General features: G+C 46.2%; 1 protein-coding gene across 1 annotated transcript in view; it reads left to right on the forward strand.

The window, feature by feature from the left end:
- The window catches only part of kif6 (kinesin family member 6), a 548,981-nt gene that overhangs the window by 62,478 nt on the left and 466,207 nt on the right, over positions 1 to 20,296 (forward strand). Inside the window, exon 5 of the mRNA XM_033020572.1 lies at positions 2,040 to 2,149. Within this exon, the coding sequence (XP_032876463.1) occupies positions 2,040 to 2,149 (110 nt within the window). The remainder of the gene's footprint in view (positions 1 to 2,039; positions 2,150 to 20,296) is intronic.

Here is a 20,296-nt window from a genome sequence, read left to right on the forward strand (position 1 = left end):
GCAATGTGGGTCCAACTGACTCTTGTTATACCGAATTTCGGAGGCTGTCAAATTTTGGGCAGCACGGTGGCGCAGTGGTAGAGTTGCTGCCTTACAGCGCCAGGGACCCGGGTCCGATCCTGACTACGGGTGCTGTCTGTACGGAGTTTGTATGTTCTCCCCGTGACCGGGTTGGTTTTCTTCTGGTGCTCCAGTTTCCTCCCACACTCCAAAGACGCCCAGGTTTGTAGGTTAATTGGCCTTGGTAAAATTGTAAACTCCCTAATGTGTAGGATAGTGCTAGTGTACGGGGTGATCGCTGGTCGGCGCGGACTCGGTGGGCTGCAGGGCCTGTTGCCGCGCTGTATCTCTAAACTAACTAGATTAAATGGTAACACGGCTGAAATTTAGTTTGCATTTAGTACAAGTAGGCAAGGATAAATTTCTATGCTTTTTTTAACCTTTAGTTTCAATGGTCTTTTAATTGTTCTGCATATCATGGCACTTGTGCGTGCAATGCCGAGGAATTTTAACAAAAGCCTTTTACTAACACTGACTGGGCACTTCATGTTTGGCTCTTGTGGAATGCTCTTTCTTTTAATATCCTCTTTATATATTGGACATTGCTGGCATGGCCATTATTTATGGCCCATCCCAAATTGGCCTTTGCACTGACTGATGTGGCTTGCCGGGTTATTTGAGAAGGCAGTTAAAGGTTAACCCCATCAATGTGGTTTTTGACTTGCATGTTAGCCAGACCAGGTATCTGCAGATATTTCTATCCCTGAAAGAATTTGGTTATCCCCAGTAATTCATTAATTGTTACCTGTTTCAAATTCTGCTCGTGAATACAGGTCCTCCACTGATTTTCCGGCAACTGATGGTCCACCCCACTTGGAAGTGTCTCCCTCCCCCATCCCCCCAGAAAATACGCACAGATCGGCGGGTTTAATTTACCCCCTACAGCCGAGGGTCTGTAAATGGGCTGGCGTGGGAGTAGTTCAGATGGGGTAACTTGATTGTCTTGGGCCGAAGGGCCTGTTCCCATGCTGTTTGACTCAATGGCCCAAAGGCATGACCATATCTGTGGTGTTTAAAATGTGCATCCTCCTGCAGGTGGATCTCTTTTAAACTTCTTAGCCATAACCCCCATCCTTGTGCCTTGCCCGAGCTCCTTCACAAGCTTTGTAATGGAGCTGGTGTAAAAAGTAGCCCTCGTGCACTAAATTACCCAATGCCACAGCGAGAGGTGGCAACACCCTGCTCTCTGAAGCTGTGCAATGAACAATTATATTCTATTTTACCCCCCCCCCACTCGCCCTCCGGGGTCAAGGAAAGAGCGTTCATGTCGCGGCCCTGTTTCCACCAATCTTTCCACCACCACGCACAAGAAGCACAAGAAGCGACAAGACAGACACCATTGTACGCAGATGCCGAGAAGTGTGTTCAGCTCTGGCTGAACAACTTCTAATCTTGTGTGTGGACTCGATAAGAAGAATTCTCGCCCTTCAATCCTTCCCTATAATAAAATGTCAACCGAATGTGTACAAAATCATGAGAGGAATGGATTGAGTAAATGCACAGGAATGGATTGAGTAAGTCCAGAGGAGGGAATTCAAGAACCAGAGGACATAAGTTTAATGTGAGGGAAGATTTAATAGGGACCTGAGTGTTAACTTTTTTTTACACAAAGGGTGGTGATGAACTGCTGGAGAAGGTAGTTGATGCAACGTTTCTGAGACATTTGGACAGGTACATGAATAGAAAAGGTTTAGAGGGATATGGGCAGGCAGGTGGGTCTAGTATAGATGAGGGATATTGGTCCATGTGGACGTTGGGCCGAAGGGCCTGTTTCCACGCTGTATTGCTCCGTGACTCCATGAAGTGGGAAGTATCTAATCTGAAGATACTTGAAATAAATGGTTGCAGGAAACTTTTGTGTTGCAAATGTGAAAATGAAAAGGTTAAATTGTGGTGGTTGCCATTCTAAATTATACACCCAAACATCTTTTCTTGGACTCGTTCACTGTTTTATTTTTGTTTCATTTCTCTTGGATCAGGACAGCAGCAAAGTCTACACAACCCACATTTCCTACTTGGAAATTTACAATGAATGTGGTTACGATCTCCTTGATCCTCGTCATGAAGCTTCCAAACTTGAAGACTTGCCGTAAGTTCAATTAATTTTGGCTGCTCTGTTACTTGGTCTGCTCTTTTAGTTTTGCTCCCGCTGCACCAGTTCATAGAAGGAAAAATATTTACAACTGCAAAAGAAAAGATTGTGGGATATTTCGACATGTTTACTCATCCACAACATCGGTTGCCTGTTTATGACTTTGAAATCCTTTATTGACTCATTGTTTCTGAAGGGTCCTGATTATGGCTTTGAAGATCGTGTGGTTATGTTTTTTTATGTTTGAAGTTATTTTTTGTTTATTTTTCACTTTTATTGAGGGATAGCAAAACCAAATTGCTCTGATCTCACAGAGGAATGAGCAGCCACCAAGTTTAGTTTAGTTTAGAGAGACAACGCAGACACAGCCCACCGAGTCTGCGGCGGCCAGCGATCACCTCGCACGTTAACACTACCCTACGCACACTCGGGACAATTTACACATACACCAAGCCAATTGACCTGCATACATGTACATCTTTGGAGTGTGGGAGGAAACCAGAGCACCCGGAGAAAACCCACGCGGTCACGGGGAGAACGTACAAACTGTACAGACAGCACCTGTAGTTGGGATCGAACCCGGGTCTCCGGTTCTGCAAGCGCTGCAAGGCAGCAACTTTACCCCTGCGCCAACGTGCTGCCCTAAAGTTAATGTGGGGCTCACAAGGCAGTGGTATGAATTAGAGAATGGTAATCATAACCACGATAAAAGAGAGAGAGAAAGGTGCTTTATTGTCACATGTCCCAAAATGGAACAATGAAATTCTTAAAAGCAATAATGTAGGGCCAATTAAATAAAATCAGGGGTGGAAATCCTGGGGGGGGCGACGTCCCCCTCCCCCCCCCTGCTTTGAGAGGTGGGGGACGATCCCCCACCCCCATGTTTTGTAATCCGGACTTTATCAGAAGCTTTCTAAGGGCTGAATCGGCCCATTCGCGGGGCCTTTCAGCGCCCGGGGCGGCTTCACACTGCTGCATCGAGGCGATCGAGGCTCCCAACGTTGAAGCCCCCGCCGGCCGATGAAAGGCCCCCACGAACGGACCGATTCAAGCCTCACGATTCGGGGCGGATGAAGCTGCTGTTGCTGGAGTTCGGAGTCGGTCACCAATCAGGTCAGCTCCCGATGTTACCGTCCACAGGGCCCATGGCCGAAGCCTCGCTTGTGTGCGCATGCGCGCGGCCGCCAGGAAATTGTGTCTCCCGCATGTTTTAACAGCGATTTCCGTGCCTGCTTCTGTTTGCTATTTCTTATGACTCATAAGATATACTTTTTGAGTGATTCCTGCCTGTGCTTAATATGAAATTGAAAGCTCTTCATGGCTTTGTTAATGAATTGAGATGTGACTTCCTCGCTGGACTTTCTTGTAGTCTGAGCTGATTAGTTTTGTAATCACCAATTAATGCCGCAGGTCAAGTAATTCTTCCCTACATGCTCTTTCTTTCCTGTGGCCTCACCCACACCCTGGTGCATTCCCATTTCTCTCGCCATCTCTCAACCCATCCTCCCTCTTGCCTGCTCCTTCTGACCCCATTGTACACTCATCTCCCATTCCTGTAACCTCTATTTTCCTTGTATCCCCTTCTTTCCCCTCCCCGTCCCCTTTCACCCATCCTCCTCCTTCAGCCTTTACATTTTACTCCTCCTCCTCTTTTTACTTGACTCCCTTTTGTCTCCTTCCTAGCTCCAGCCTTTGTCTGTTTACTCCCCCATCTGCTGATCAACCCCCCCCCCACCTGTCTCCACCTCAGGCTTTGTCCTGCCCCCACCTCTCTTTTCCAGCATTTCCCCCACTACTCCAGTCAGTCTGAAGAAGGAGTAGACTTGATGGGCTGAATGGCCTAATTCTACTCCTATTCATTATGACCTGAAAAGTCATCCATTCATTCCCTCAGCAAATGCTGCCTGACCCACTTAGTTACTCCAGCACTCTGTTTTACTCTAATTTTTCTATCGATAGCATTGGTCGGTGTATGTTTTTTTCTCCCATTTCTGTTGAAATTGCCATTTATCCTTCATCCTGTTCTCCAACTATGTATGTTCACTTGTATTATTTCAGGGATATGTAATTGTATTCAATATCCTGAAAGCCATTTTCCATTCTCAGAGTACCCTCATCACTTCACAAGTTCCTCCAGCTGTGTGAGCTCCTAACTGTTCTGATGGTCCTCCTGTGAAGTGTTCCTTGCTGCTTCCGACCTTTAATGATATTGCCTTCAGCCCTCTTTCCCTAACATTTAGAATTCTCTTCCTAAACACCCCTGCCTTATGGCCAGGTCGCATGACAGCGTAGTTTGGGAACAGCTCTGCCCAAGACCGCAAGAAATAGCAGAAAGATGTGCATGTAGCCCAGTCATCAAACAGACCTGACTCCCCACCATCGATTCCATCTACAGTTCATGCTGCCTTGGAAAAGCAGCCAAGGACTGCTCCCACTGGTCATTCCTTCTTCTCCCCGCTCCCGTCCGGCAGAAGGTACAGAAGCTTGAAAGCGCGCACCACCAGACTCAGGAACAATTTATTCTGCTCTGTTATCAAGCTTCTGAACGGTCCTTCCATAAACTAGGGTACTGTCCGATTCACCTCTACCCCATTGTGGACATTGGACTTTGTCTGTGAACTGGTGCGCGACAATGCTGAGAACTATATTCTGCACTCTATATCTTCCCCCATGCTCTACCTGTTGTACTTGAGTTTGACTTGATTGTTTTTACGTTTGGTAGATCTGATCTATTTGGAACATATACAAAACAAAGCTTTTAATTGTACCTCGGCACAGGTGACAATAATAAACTGAACCTAAATCTAGAGAAATTGAGTTCATAAACCCTGGCGATTTTTTAATTTATTTTTAAATATATTAATTTTATTAGAAGCAATTGTACAAAGAGAAAGTAGTTGACATAACAGTTATACAATTTTCATACCGCTTCAGTTTTAACATTTTATAAACTAATAACTAAATCGTAAAAAAAGAAAAAGGAAAAAAGGGGAAGAAAAGAAGAAAAGAAAAGAGAAGAAAGAATTTCGAGAAAGAAACGAAAAAGAAAAAAGAAAAACCGCAGAACTAACGAAGAAGTGAAAGAAGCGGAGATATATCCCACTGCCCTTCCATATGCCGGCTCACCCGACCCCAGCGTCGGTTTTGAGTTTGTGTTCAACCATTATGTTGTTGAAGAAATTCAATAAAAGGAGACCATATTTTGGAAAACCCTGGCGATTTTAAACCCTGCATATAGTAGGTCCTAGAATCATACAGCAGGGAAACGGGCCCTTCCGCCCAACTTGCCTCCACCAACAAACATGTTCCATCTACCTACACTAGTCCCACCCACCTGCGCTTGGTCCATATCCTTCCATACCTGTTCTATCCATGTACCTGAACTTAGACCAGAGTTGGTCTTGCCATTTGAACTGATGTTCAATTTTTTAAAAAGCTAATAGCGCTAAATGGATGGTAATGTACTTTTACAAGAAGTCCAAGTATCCATTGAAATGTTAGTATTATTGACGGAAAATAGCCAGGACTAGAAACTGGTAAACACAACTCTGAACATAAATGTTGCAGTGCTGTTAATAATTTTGGGAAATGGTGTACTTATGTAAGGGTGTGTTCGAACCTGACTGGCCTACTTCTGCTTCTGTTTCTTATGTTCGTAATTGCAACCAGGCTTTCTTGTCAGGAAGCTGCAGGAGCTCTCTGTCTGTGGGACGAATGCAGTCGATGAACATCCCCATTACTCCTGGAGGTCTCTGTGGACCCCATGCACAAAGACCGTGCCTCCTGTATGCACTCTCTCCACCAGCTGCTCCCGATCTTCCTGACCGCCTAAGACGATCCTCCACCTGACTTTCATCATTGCAGCATCCAGACATTTATTTTAAACTCTCCCCACCAATTCAAAGCGCATTGCTCATACTTAATTGAATAAGATTTAATTAGTGGCGCAGCTGGTGGAGCTGCTGGCTTACAGCGCTAAAGAGCCGGGCTCGATCCTGACTACGGGCACCACCTCCAGTTTAAATTCCATTTGGAATATTTTGGAGGACCAAGAAACCAAGAACCAAGAACCAAGAACCGGTCTGCAGAGTTTGCACTTTCTCCCTGGGACCGCGTTGGTTTTCTCCAGGTGCTCCGGTTTCATCCCACACTCCAAAGACGTGCAGGTTTGTAGATTAATTGGCTTCTGTAAATTCTCCCTATTCTGCAGGATAGAACTAGTATTTGGGTGATCGCTGGTAGGCGTGGGCTTGGTGGACCAAAGGGCCTGTTTCCACGTTGTATCACTAAACTAAACTAACCTAAGCTAAGTTAAGCTAAACTTAAGGGCCTGTCCCACTGTACGAGGTAATTCAAGAGCTCTCCCGAGTTAAAAAAAAAATCAAACTCGTGGTAAGCACGTAGAATGTACGTAGCGGGTACGTCGGAGCTCGGGACGTCTCTTAGCGGCTCGTAACGCTAACGGCAGGTACTCGGGAAACGCGGTAAGCTCGTGAAGACTCGTGAAGATTTTTCAACATGTTGAAAAATGTCCACGAGAGCCCCGAGTACCTACGAGCGGCCATTACCATAAATCTCCGAGTTCGAATCAGGGGAAACTCGGGAGAACTCTTGAGTTAGCTCGTACAGTGGGACAGGCCCTTCAGCTAAACTGAACTAAACTAACCTAAACTAAGCTAAACTAAGATGCAGCAGAAACAAGCCTTTTGGCCCACCGAGTCCACGTCGACCATCGATCACCCATACACACTAGTTCTATATTATCCCATTTTTGCATCCATCTCAACACTTTAGGGGCAATTCACAGAGGCTAATTAACTTACAAACCCACATGTCTTTCGGATGTGCGAGGAAACTGGAGCACCCGGAGGAAACCCACGCAGTTGCAGGGAGAATGTGCAAACTACACACAGGCCTGTGGCACCGTGAGGCAGTGGGTCTACCAGCTACGCCAATTCATTTCACGGCTTTGGTCCTGGGAGCTACAGTTGGACAAGCCACTGCGAATAATGGCAATGCAATTTTATAGATGCTGCACACTGCACACTGTACACAGTGCACAGTGTACACCCAGATTGTGGTAAGCTCTTTCAAGAGCTGGCTGCAAAATTTCACCCGCTGTGCTACATGTTTGAAATAGAGAGAACTTGCAACGATCAGTATGGAAAGTTGCATTGCAACTGATGTGGATTTACACAGAGATCCACATCCATGCTGTTCTGTTAACCTTACCACTGAAATTCTCGCACTTCATTTGACTTTCAAAGTCAGCCTTAGACTAATTTGCAATGCTGGTTCAACGCCAAAAACATTTCTAGACTCTGTTTTTGTGCTTATATTTCATGTGTTTCGATCCAACTCATTGTATGAGCATCCAGTCCTGTGGATTTAGAAATGTTACACGTTTTTAATGTGCTCATTTAGCTGTTAACGAATGTACATTTTACTCATTTATTCTAAAAGTAAAGCATTTTTCCAACAAATAAACTTGATGTTCTACAAACCCGTTCCTTCCGTTGGTTTGTCAATGGTATTGTACTATCTGAAGATGTCCCGTTTGAAACTTTTCACCGAGCTTTAACTGAAAGAAATACATACTAAAAGCGTTTTTTTTACACAGGTTGTTGGGGGCCTGGGGTGGTGGTGGAGGCAGTTACAATAGTGGCGTTTATGAGAGTTTTAGATAGGCACATGGAAGTGCAGGGAATGGATGGTTATGGATCATGTACAGGCAGATGGGATCAGTTTAACTTGGCACCATGTTCTGCACAAACATTAGTTTAGAAATACAGCGAGGAAAAATAAACTTTGCTTTACCGAGTCTGTGCTGATCAGCGATCCCTGTGCACTAGCAATATCCTACACACACTAGGGATAATTTATAACCAAAACCAATTCTACCAACAAATCTGAACGTCTTTGGGATATGGGAGGAAACCGGAGCACCTGGGGAAAACCCACGCGGTCACGGGAAGAAATTACAAACTCCGTACAGGCAGCACCCCTAGTCAGGATGGAACCCGGGCCTCTGGTGCTGTGAGGCAGCAACTCTACCGCTGCGCCTGTTCCTGTTCTATGTTTTATGTGTTATGTTAAAAGGGAAGATTCCTAGCAACCACTTGATTGATGCATTAGGGATCTGAGGCGCAACAGTGAGTAGTTGGTTTGTGTGTGGAACCAGAGGAGGTGATGTAATCAGATAAGCAGTTGTTTAAGAGGCATTTAGACTGACACTTCAATGTAAGTGACACAACCATTGACCACCAGGGGCGCCGGGGAGATAGCAGCCCTGCTCGTTTTTTCGTTTTTCGTTATTTTTAGCGTTTGTTAAAAGTTTGTTTTAATGTACTTCGGTGTATTTTATGTGGGGGGAGGGAGGAGGGGATCGGGGGAAACTTCTTTTCAAGTTCCTGCCTTGCCAGAGATGTGATCAATTTTCGGATCACATTCTCCGGGCTCTGCGGCCTACCATCGCTGGAGCTGGAGAGCTCCTCGAACTGTCGTGAACCCCACCGCGGGGCGCGGACTTAACATCGGAGCGGATCCCTTTTTTTTGTGTGTGTAAGTTAATATGTTAGTCAGTGTCCAAGATGGCTGTCGGAAGGGAGAGTGGACGCTGGCGCGCTTTAGCTGCCGCTGCTTTCTCTTCACATTGTGTTTTTTGATTTTTTGTCTTTGGAGCGATTTCTGTCTTTAATTTGTGTATTGGTGATGTCCTTATTATTTATTTTATTCCGACTATATGTTTTTTCTCTTCTGTTAATTTTTGTAAGGTGTCCTTGAGACTTTGAAAGGCGCCCGAAAATAAAATTTATTATTATTATTATTATTATTATTATCCCTTGCCTGGGATCGCTCCCACCGCGATCACCGTGGACTTACTATCAAGGGCTCGAAGTCTCGGGAAGCTCCAACTCCACAGAAGGTTCGTCCAGCCCCGACACGAGGTTCGATCGCCCGGTGCGGGGGAGCTGACAACCCCCCAATGCAGGAGCTGAACGCCTCGACGCGGAGGGCCCGAACGGCCCCTGACCGAGGAAGAACAAAAGAAAGGCCTTGAACTTTATTTCGCCTTCCATCACAGTGAGGAATGTGTAGGAGTCACTGTGATGGATGTTCATGTTAAAATGTGTTTTTGAGTCTGTTGCTTTTAATTGTATGACTGACCTGGCCAGTGAAATTCCTCGTATGTTGCAAAACATACTTGGCAAATAAAATCTGATTTTGATTCTGATTCTGAATAGGCATAGAATATGGACTTAATATGGGCAAATAAGATTGGGTGAGATGGGGAAAAAGACTAGGTTGGGTATGGTGGGCTGAAGGGCCTGTTCTGTGCTATATTACTCTGCTGTTTTGATAGCAGTGAGCCATGGCATATGCAGGTATAATGCTGTAGGAAGATGTGCCTTGTAAGCTAACTTATTAAGATGTTGCTTGAGCAGTCTATGGGACAATTCTAATTTGACTCTAATGCCCAGCCCAAAGTTGGACATCACAGTGGTGATTGAATTGGCCGTGCCTTTGTCAAGTGTAAATCAGCATCTAGATAATCCATTAAATTCATTATTTCGTAAGTGATAGGAGCAGAATTAGGCCAATTTACCCATCAAGTCTACTCCACCATTCAATCATGGCTGATCTACATTTCCCTGCCATTCTCCTGCCTTCTTCCCACAACCGGAGAGCAGTCCTGAACTATTATCTACCTTATTGGTGACCCTCGGACTATCCTTGATTAGATTTTGCTGACTTTACCTTGCACTAAATGTTATTCCCTTATCATGTATCTGTACACTGTAAATGTCTCGATTGTAATCATGTATTGTCTTTCTTCTGACTGAACAAAAAGCTTTTCACTGTACCTACCTGTACCTGTGCACTACACGTGACAAACTAAATTGTCACGTAGTGCAGTGTAATGTAGATGTAGTGCACATCTCCAAGTTTGCAGATGATACAAAGCTGGGTGGCAGTGTGAGCTGTGATGAGGATGCTACGAGGCTGCAGGGTGACTTGGACAGGTTGGGTGAGTGGGCAGATGCATGGCAGATGCAGTATAATGTGGATAAATGTGAGGTTATCCACTTTGGTGAAGGTAGATTATTATCTGAATGGTGTCAGATTAGGAAAAGGGGAAGTGCAACGAGGCTTTGGTGTGCTTGTACATCAGTCACTGGTACAGCAGGCAGTGTAGAAAGCTAATGGCATGTTGGCCTTCATTGCGAGAGGATTTGAGTTTAGGAATAAGGAGGTCCTACTGCAATTGTACAGGGCCCTGGTGAGTGCACCTGGAGTATTGTGTGCAATTTTAATCTCCTTATTTGTGGAAGGACATTATTGCTTAGTTTTTTAGTTTAGTTTAGAGATACAGCGCGGAAACAGGCCCCTTCGGCCCACCTGGTCCGTGCCGACCAGCGATCCCCGCACACTAATACTATCTACACCCACTAGGGACAATTTTTACATTTACCAAGCCAATTAACCTACAGACCTGTACTTCTTTGGAGTGTGGGAGGAAACCGAAGATCTCGGAGAAAACTCACACGGGTCACGGGGAGAACGTAGAAACTCCGTACAGACAGCACCCGTAGTCGGGATCGAACCTGGGTCTCCGACGCTGCATTCGCTGTAAGGCAGCAACTCTACCGCTGCACCACCGTGATCGCCGTGAGGGAATTCAGCGTAGGTTCACCAGGTTAATTCCCGGGATGGCGGGACTGACATATGATGAAAGAATGGGTCAATTGGGCTTGTATTCATTGGAATTTAGAAGGATGCGAGACACTAGATGCAGGAAATATGTCCCCGATGTTGGGGGTGCAGAACCAGGGGTCACAGTTAAATAATAAATGGTAGGCCATTTAGGACTGAGATGAGGAAAAACTTATTCCCCAGAGAGTTGTGAATCTGTGGATTCTCTGCCACAGAACGCAGTGGAGGCCAATTCACTGGATGTTTTCAAGAGAGAGTTAGATTTAGCTATTAGGGCTAACGGAATCAAAGGTAATGGGGATAAAGCAGGAACGGGGTACTGATTTTAGATGATCAGCCATGATCATATTGAATGGCGATGCTGGCTCGAAGGGCTGAATGGCCTACTCCTGCACCAATTTTTCTATGTTTCTATGTTTCTATGGAAGCCCCGACACTCGTACTAATCAAAAATGAACACCCAATACTTTACGTGATTCATTCCCTATTTCCAATGGTCTTTGCTAGCAGGAATTAATTGATGTCAGATGAGTGTGAATTTTCAACCTGGTTCCTCAGCAGCATGGATTCGAAGGACAAGGGTGCGCACTGGGCCTGTACTCGCTGGAGTTTAGAAAGATGTGGGGGGATCTCATTGAAACTTACTGAATAGTGAAAGGCTTGGATAGAGTGGATGTGGAGAGGATGTTTCTACTAGTGGAAGAGTTTAGAACCTGAGGGCATAGCCTCAGAATAAAAGGATGTACCTTTAGAAAGGAGATGAGGAGGAATTTCTTTAGTCAGAGGGTGGTGAACCTGTGGAATTCATTACCTCAGAAGGCTGATGGACGCCAAGTCAGTGGATATTTTTACGGCGGAGATTGACAGATTCTTGATTAGTACGGGTATCAGGCTTATGGGGAGAAGACAGGAGAATGGTTTGAGAGGTAGAGATAGATCTGCCATGATTGAATGGTGTAGAATTGATGGGCGGAATGGCCTAATTCTGCTCATAAAACTATGTGATCACCCCGGTCACCGCTGGATCTATCCTACACACTAATCAATTTACAATTTACAGCAGCCAATTAATCTACGAACTTGAACGTCTTTGGAGCGTGGGGGGAAGCCGGAGCTCCCGGAGAGAATTCAGGCAGATCACGGGGAGAACGTACAAACTCCGTACAGACAGCACCAGCAGTCGGGTCCGAATGGCCTAATTCTCTTCCCGTGACATTATGGACATAAACCAGCCTTTAATCCGCTTCAGTTGATATTATCAGGATGACTGCGCAGGAAATAGAAACCTTGCCCTGCTTCAGTGCGATTGCTCTTTAGAGGTTGGAACCGAAACATATTATTGGGAACAGAACATATAATTATTCAATTGTTTGATCTGGGCTTGCAGAGTACTCGTGCTCTCTGTCCGAAACGGAAAATCTCTTTAATTTCCCAAACCTCGCCTTGTTCCGAAAAGTTACCCATTTGCCAGAATCATAAAAGTTAAAGCAGAAATGTTTAAGGTGGCACGCATTTCAGCGCGGCAAGTTTTACTCGGTTGAGCTTGATGCTTAAATGGTTCATGACCTTCTAACTCTTAACGGTTGTAATTTGGGTTCAGCTCCCCTTGAGCTACGCTTTAATTGGCTTCATCTGGCACTGGATCAAAGATCCCGAACATGGAGCTATTTTAAAAACAAAAAGCAAAATGGGCATCTGCAACTTTAATAGGGATTTCACTGAGGCTTTTACCGAATGCACCAGGATATAAATCCAATAATTATCAAGAAGTAAGGCTTCAGTCTTACGAACAATTACCTAATTGTATTCTACGTCTTTAATCATATGTGCGCCCCCAGTTCACGGCCTATGAAGTGGATGGAGCTGATTTTCCTGCGATTAATGTCTGTTTCTGGGCATTAGGCAAAGGCAATTGAAGCAGTAACTCTTAACACAGGTTTTCTTGTGCATACCCATCATTATCAGGCACAGAGCATTCATCCAAAACATGCTGGGCCATTAGTCTGGAACTGCACTGGAGTAATTACAGCTTGTGTAGGTAGGAACTGTAGATGCTGGTTTAATCCGAAGAAGACGCAACATGTTGGAGTAACTCAGCGGGAGAGGCAGCATCTCTGGAGTGAAGGAATGGGTGACGTTTCGGGTCGAGACCCTTCTTCAGACTGAGGGCCTCAAGCATTTCATACATTGACCATGCAGAGATTACAGTGAGCTTTGACATGATGGAATGAAAGATACAGCATGGAAGTACGTCTTTGTCCTTCCGTTCCCCCCCCCCCCCCCCCCCCCCCCCCCCCCCCCAGGTCCAGTTCTGTGTTATCCCACTTACTCATCCACTGTTCATCGGTGGCACGGTGGTGCAATCTTACAGCGCCATACACCCAAGTTCTATGCTGACCACGGGTGCTGTCTGTACGGAGTTTGTACATTCTCCTCCGTGACCTGCATAGGATTTCTCCAGGTGCTCTGGATTCCTCCCACACTCCAAAGCTGTACAGGTTTGTAGGTTAATTGCCTTTGGTAAAATTGTACATTGTCCCTAGTGTGTGTAGGATAGTGTTGGTGTGCATGGATTGCTGGTCGGCGCAGACTTGGTGGACCGAAGGACCTCTTTCTGCGTTGCACCTCTAAACTAAACTAATCTAGGTAGTCAAAAAATGCTGGAGAAACTCAGTGGGTGAGGCAGCAAAGATGCTGCCTCATCCGCTGAGTTTCTCCAGCATTTTTAGTCTACCTCCGATTGTTCCATCATCTGCAGTTTTATTTAATAATCTAAATAATCTAAATCAAGGGCCGAGTTACAATGGCCAATTAGCCAGCAAAGCCGCATGTCTTTGGGATGTGGGAGGAAATTGGAGCACCCTGAGGAAACCCGCGCGGTCACAGGGAGAACATGCAAACTCCACACAGAGTCAGCACCTGAGGTCAGGCTCGAACCTGGATCTCTGGCGCTGTGAGGCAACAACTTTACCAGTAATTTAGGAATTGTGATGGATCAGGAAGTAGTGCCTGCAATCTCGAAAAATCACCTGATTTCTGCTTTTGACCCTGGGAGCTGCCAGGTAAGGCCAGAATGTCATAGAAATGCACTCACACTCATTTGTCAAGAGTGTTTTATTGTCATTTGTCCCAGATAGAACAATGAAATTCTTACTTGCTGCAGCACAACAGAATATGTAAACAAGCGAGACAAACGAGAGAGAGAAAAGAAAAGCTCAGTGTGTATATATACAACATACCCATAAACACACACACACACACACACACACACACACACACACACACACACACACACACACACACACACACACACACACACACACACACACACACACACGTTGTTGGCGGCGCGACTCACCCGTTGCAGCCTGTCTGTCTTTTTTTTATTTTTTGTCTAGTTGAATGTAGTATTTGGTGTTTTTTAATACTGGTTTTAAATGTGTATATGTGGGGGGCGGGAGGGAAAAACTGTTTAAAATCTCTTCCCTGTCTGGGAGACCCGACCTTTTCCCTGTCGGGTCTCCGTTGTCGTTGGGGCCTAGCACCGTGGAGCGGCCTCCAACCTGAACGACCCGGGGGCTTGGGAGACTGCGGAGCTGCGGACTACTCACCATCGTGGGGCTGGCCGGCCTCGGAGCGTGGGGATCGGTGGTGACTCGCTGCTGCGACTCGACTCCTGGGGCTCGGAGGCTCCAGCAACGCAGCCGCAGGTCCGGTGGACTGGGACATCGGGAGCTCACGGGTCCGGGGGGAGAGAGAGACAGCTTCCCGGAGCTCCCGCAACGCGACTTCTCCAGCCCGTGTCGCGGGGTTGGAACGACCTGGAGCGGGGTCATACATCGCCCGGCGCGGCTTCATGGCCGTGGGACATTCCAGCGCCCGCCGGGGGCTCCAACTTCGCGACTTCTAGACCGGGAGCGGGGCCGTAAATCGTCCGGCACGGCCTAAAATGGCCGTGGGACTTATCATCGCCCGCCTGGGGCTTCGACATCGGGAGAGACATGGAGAACAGGGGAGAGAAAAGACTTTGCCTTCCATCACAGTGGGTCCACTGTGATGGATGTTTGTGTGAACTAAATTGTGAGTATGTCTAGGAATTGTCTTTGTATGGCTGTGGAAACAGAATTTCGTTTGAGTCTCACTGAGGCTCAAATGACAATAAATTGTATTGTATTGTACATACACACACACACACACTCACACACACACACACACACACACACACACACACTCACACACACACACACACACACACACACACACACACACACACACACACACACACACACACACACACACACACACTCACACACACACACACACACACACACACACACACACACACACACACACACACACACACACACACACACACACTCACACACACACACACACACACACACACACACACTCACACACACACACACACACACACACACACACACACACACACACACACACTCAAAAAACAAACAGAACAGTGCAACAATAATAATAGCCTATTGAAGCTGGGTAGTGGGCAGGTGCTTTAGACGCTCCCGCCCCCAAGTGTCTCGGGCAGATGGGGCTCGTCAGCCTGGGAAGGCAGTCCATCTAGGAGAGCGAATACTCTTATTTAAAACCTCCACTGCCTTGTGGCCATAACCAGTCATGGAAAAGGCTCCAGGAGTAAACCTCAAGAAAATCCGGAGTCAGAGCCCCCTAAGGCAGTTTGTCGTTGTCTGCAACCTCGCGCTGGCAGCTCCTGCGACGGCGCTGGTGCCAAACTGTATAAAGGAACGGCCCTACTGCTCCTTTGGATCGATCAGCGACGTGGAGAGGGGGGACGTGCTGCATGGGCACCAGCCTGTCCTCCATATGACATCGCCCAGGCTTGCATCAAACCAGGATGCATCACCCATGGTCAGTCATGACCGACGGGGGCCTACTAAAATTGAAGTTCAGAGCCTATATGAGGTTGTAGTGTTTAACAGCCTGATGGCTGTAGGGAAGAAGCTGTTCCTGAACCTGGACATTTTTCAGGCTCCTGTACCTTCTTCCCGATGGCCATGGTGAAATTAGTGTGAGGCAAGGGTAGTGTGGGTCTTTGACGATGTTGGATGCCTTTTTGAGGCAGCGACTCCGATAAATGCTCCAGTGAGGTGGTTTTTGTCAGATTTGAGATATATATTCCAACAGCGATAAAAGGAAGAGTAAAGATGATTGTTCAATATGATCGTGAGTAGTCTCCTCAGTCGTCCAAAGAATCGTAGCGTTTTTCTGGTCGTCGCTGGATTTTGAGATGTTCAAAACTTTTTGAAGACAGTCGGCGACAGTGGGCTTGACGCCAATGAGCATAGCTTGACTTCTCCTGACGTAGGTGCTGTCATAGGTTGTCGCCAGGATGACGTAGGTTGTTGCCGGTGCTGACTTTGGTGAATTCCATTGGCGACTCCCGACGTCAACCTATGTCAACCGGCGATAGGTACCAGTGACTGAATCGTCTTACCGTGTTGTAGGTGTGGTCGGAGGTGGCCGTCCTAATGGATCGCCGGTTATCGGTAGCTTGCCATAGCTTGACATCGACTAGGTGGGTAGGTTGTTGTAGATATTGTCGTTGGGAGGTCCAGTTGCCAGTTTTTCGGCGACCTGCTATGACTCTGAAGTCGCCGGCAATCGCTGAAAAAATCACCTGATTTCTGTTTTGACCCTAAGTGGGACAGGCCCATAAAACTTTGCCTCTCTGATCTTAAAGCTATGCCTTCTTGTCTGTAACATTTCCACGCCTGGATAAAGGTTCTCACTGTCTACTCTATCTATGCCACTCAGAATTGTATTTACTTCCATCAGGTGTCCTCTCAAGCGCCGATGTTACGGAGAAAACAATCCAAGTTTGTCTACATGTGGCTCACAGGCTTTGTCCTGCCCCTCCTCTCTTTAAACTTTCTCTCCCTCTCCACAATCTATCTGTAAAAGGGCCCCAACGCAAAACGTCACCGATCCATGATTTACAGAGATGCTGTCTGACCGGCTGATGTTACTCCAGTACTGTGTGAGGTTTTTTTTATATCGACCTGCATCTGCATTTCCTTGTTTTTCCAAGTATGTCCTACCTTTCCTTGTAGCTAAAGATAGACGCAAAAGGCTGGAGTAACTCGGCGGGTCAGGCGGCATCTCTGGAGAAAAAGAATAGGGGGTGTTTCGGTTCGAGACCCTTGCAGAATCTGAAGGTAAATAGAGCAAAGGAATGAAAGAGATGCAAAAAGCAACGATGATCAAGGAAAGGTGGAGTCCATAATGGTCCATTGTTGGCTTCGGGACGGTGATAACTGGTTGTACAGAGAGTCAGAAACTCAACAGGAAAAGGTGAAACTAGTAGGATGACAAGGGTGGGGGGGGGGGGGGGGATCATCAGGGAGGGGGAGTATTACCTGGATGTTTTGTGCCAGGGGATGGTCACACCGACCAGTTTAACTAATTCAGTAGGCAGTGAGCAAGGAAAGGAAGGTGTGGCCATAAGCGAGGCAGGTAGGGGGAACCAGGAGGAGATGCGGCAGGAGCCACAGCCCTTGTCCCTGACGAGCATGACCGAGGCACTTACTCAATGTAAGGACGGGATCAGGGGCTGTGGGAGGGATGAGCAACCTGGCTGCAGCACCGTGGATCAGGAGGCCATTCAAGAGGGGGGAGTTAGAAGAAATGCCGTAGTGATAGGGGATAGTATTATTCGGGGGGTAGATAAGGTTCTCTGCGGCCAGCAGAACATGTCCCGAAGGCTGTGTTGCCTACCCGGTGCTAGGGTTAAGGATATCTCTGCGATGCTGGAGAGAAATTTGCAGAGGGAGGGGGAGGATCCAGTGGTCGTGGTCCATGTGGGGACCAATGACATAGGAAGGACGAGGAAGGAGGATCTGCTGAAGGAGTTTGAGCAGTTAGGGAATAAATTAAAAAGCAGAACCTCGAGGGTACTGATCTCCGGATTGCTACCTGAGCCACGGGCCAAATCGGCGAGGGTACGTAAAATTAAAAAGCTAAATGCGTGGCTCAAAGACTGGTGTGGGAATAATGGGTTTGGTTTCTTGGGCCACTGGCACCAGTACTGGGACAGGGGGGATCTGTTCTGTAAGGACGGACTTCACCTGAACGGTGCTGGGACTGGGGTCCTGGCAAATCATATAACTAGGGCAGTAGAGAGGTCTTTAAACTAAGTAGCGGGGGGGAGGTATCAAGGGGGGTAATAACGGCAGGGGTAGAGGAAATAGAGCAGGGTATCAGTGGGGAAGCGGAAATTCAAAATGTGACAGGAGACAGAATTTGTGAAGATAAAGATCTAGATGTAAAAGGGGCAAAAACGGAAAGGAAGGGTAGTAAAAATCATCTGAAAGTGCTTTATCTAAATGCACGGAGTATTCGTAATAAGATAAATGAATTAACGGTGCAATTAAGTATATATAGTTATGATATCGTGGCCATTACGGAGACATGGCTGCAAGGAGATCAGGATTGGGAGTTAAATATAGAGGGGTACTCGACAATTAGGAAAGATAGACAGGAAAGAAAGGGAGGAGGGGTGGCCCTTTTAATAAGGGAGGGAATAACGGCAATAGAGAGGAAGGATATTGCGTTGAAGGATCAGGATAGTGAAACAGCTTGGGTACAGATAGAGAATAATAAGGGGAAAAAAACACTAGTGGGTGTAATTTATAGACCTCCAAATAGCTGTGACGCTGTTAGTCAGAACATAAATCTGCAAATAGTTGACGCATGTAAAAAGGGAACTGCTGTAATCATGGGGGACTTCAATTTTCATATTAATTGGGCAAACCAAACTGGGCAGGGTAGACTAGAGGAAGAGTTTATAGAATGTATTAGAGACGGGTTCCTAGAACAGTATGTCACCGAACCGACAAGGGGGGAGGCAATCTTGGATCTGGTCCTGTGTAATGAAGCAGGATTAATTAAAAATGTCATAGTTAGGGACTCGTTGGGAACAAGTGACCACAATATGGTCGAATTCCATATTCAAATAGAAGGGGAGCAGGTTGAAACTCAGGCTAGGGTGCTTAGTCTAAATAAGGGGGATTATGAAGGTATGAGGACTGAGCTGATCAAAGTTGACTGGGATAGCAGACTCAAGAATAAGACGGTACATGAGCAGTGGTGTACGTTTAAGGGTATACTGTATAACCTTCAAGAAAAATTTATTCCTATGAAGAAAAAAAGGGGTAAGGGTAAGAACAGTCAGCCATGGCTCAGTAAAACTATAAAGGATAGTATTCGGCTGAAGGCAAGGGCATATAAGGTAGCCAGAGATAGTGGGAGGGTAGAGGATTGGGAAGCATTTAAAGGTCAGCAAAAAATAACTAAGAGATTAATTAAGACGGGGAAAATAGACTATGAAAGGAATTTAGCGAACAACATAAAAACTAATAGTAAGAGTTTTTATAGCTATATAAAAAGAAAAAGGGTGGCTAAGGTGAACGTTGGTCCATTGGAGGGTGAGACTGGAGAGTTGTTGGTGGGGAACATGGAAATGGCAAAGGCATTAAACGAGTATTTTGTATCAGTCTTCACCATAGAAGACACAAAAAATATTCCAACGCTGGATAAACAGGGGGCGGTAGGAATGGAGGAGCTAAATACTATTAAGATCACCAAGGAGGTGGTATTAGGGAAATTAATGAGACTGAAGGAGGATAAATCCCCTGGGCCTGATGGATTACATCCAAGGGTCTTGAGGGAGATAGCGGTGGGGATTGTGGATGCATTGGTGATAATTTTCCAAAACTCCCTGGAGGCAGGAACGGTCCCAGTGGATTGGAAAATGGCCAATGTAACACCTATATTTAAAAAAGGAAGTAAACAGAAGGCGGGTAACTATAGACCGGTTAGTCTAACATCGGTGGTGGGTAAAATGTTAGAGACAATTATTAAAGAAACACTAACGGGGCACTTGGATAAACATGACTTCATCGGACAGAACCAGCATGGTTTTGTGAAGGGGAAGTCCTGTTTAACGAATCTGCTCGAATTCTTTGAGGAAGTAACAACCCGGGTGGATAAAGGGGAACCGGTGGATGTGGTATACTTGGACTTCCAAAAGGCTTTTGACAAGGTGCCACATAAGAGACTATTGCTAAAAATAAAAAATTATGGGATTGGGGGTAATATATTAGCATGGGTAGAGGATTGGCTAACAAATAGGAAGCAGAGAGTGGGGATAAATGGTTCATACTCGGGATGGCAACCGGTAACTAGCGGGGTTCCGCAAGGGTCGGTGCTGGGACCCCAGTTGTTCACAATTTATATAAATGATTTGGAGGAGGGAACCAAGTGTAATATATCAAAATTTGCGGACGATACAAAAATGGGAGGAAAAGTAGGGGATGAGGAGGATAGGAAGAGTCTGCAAAAGGATATAGATAAGCTAGGTGAGTGGGCAACAACTTG

Source organism: Amblyraja radiata, chromosome 5 (genome assembly GCF_010909765.2).
Source record: "Amblyraja radiata isolate CabotCenter1 chromosome 5, sAmbRad1.1.pri, whole genome shotgun sequence".
Lineage (NCBI taxonomy): Eukaryota > Metazoa > Chordata > Chondrichthyes > Rajiformes > Rajidae > Amblyraja > Amblyraja radiata.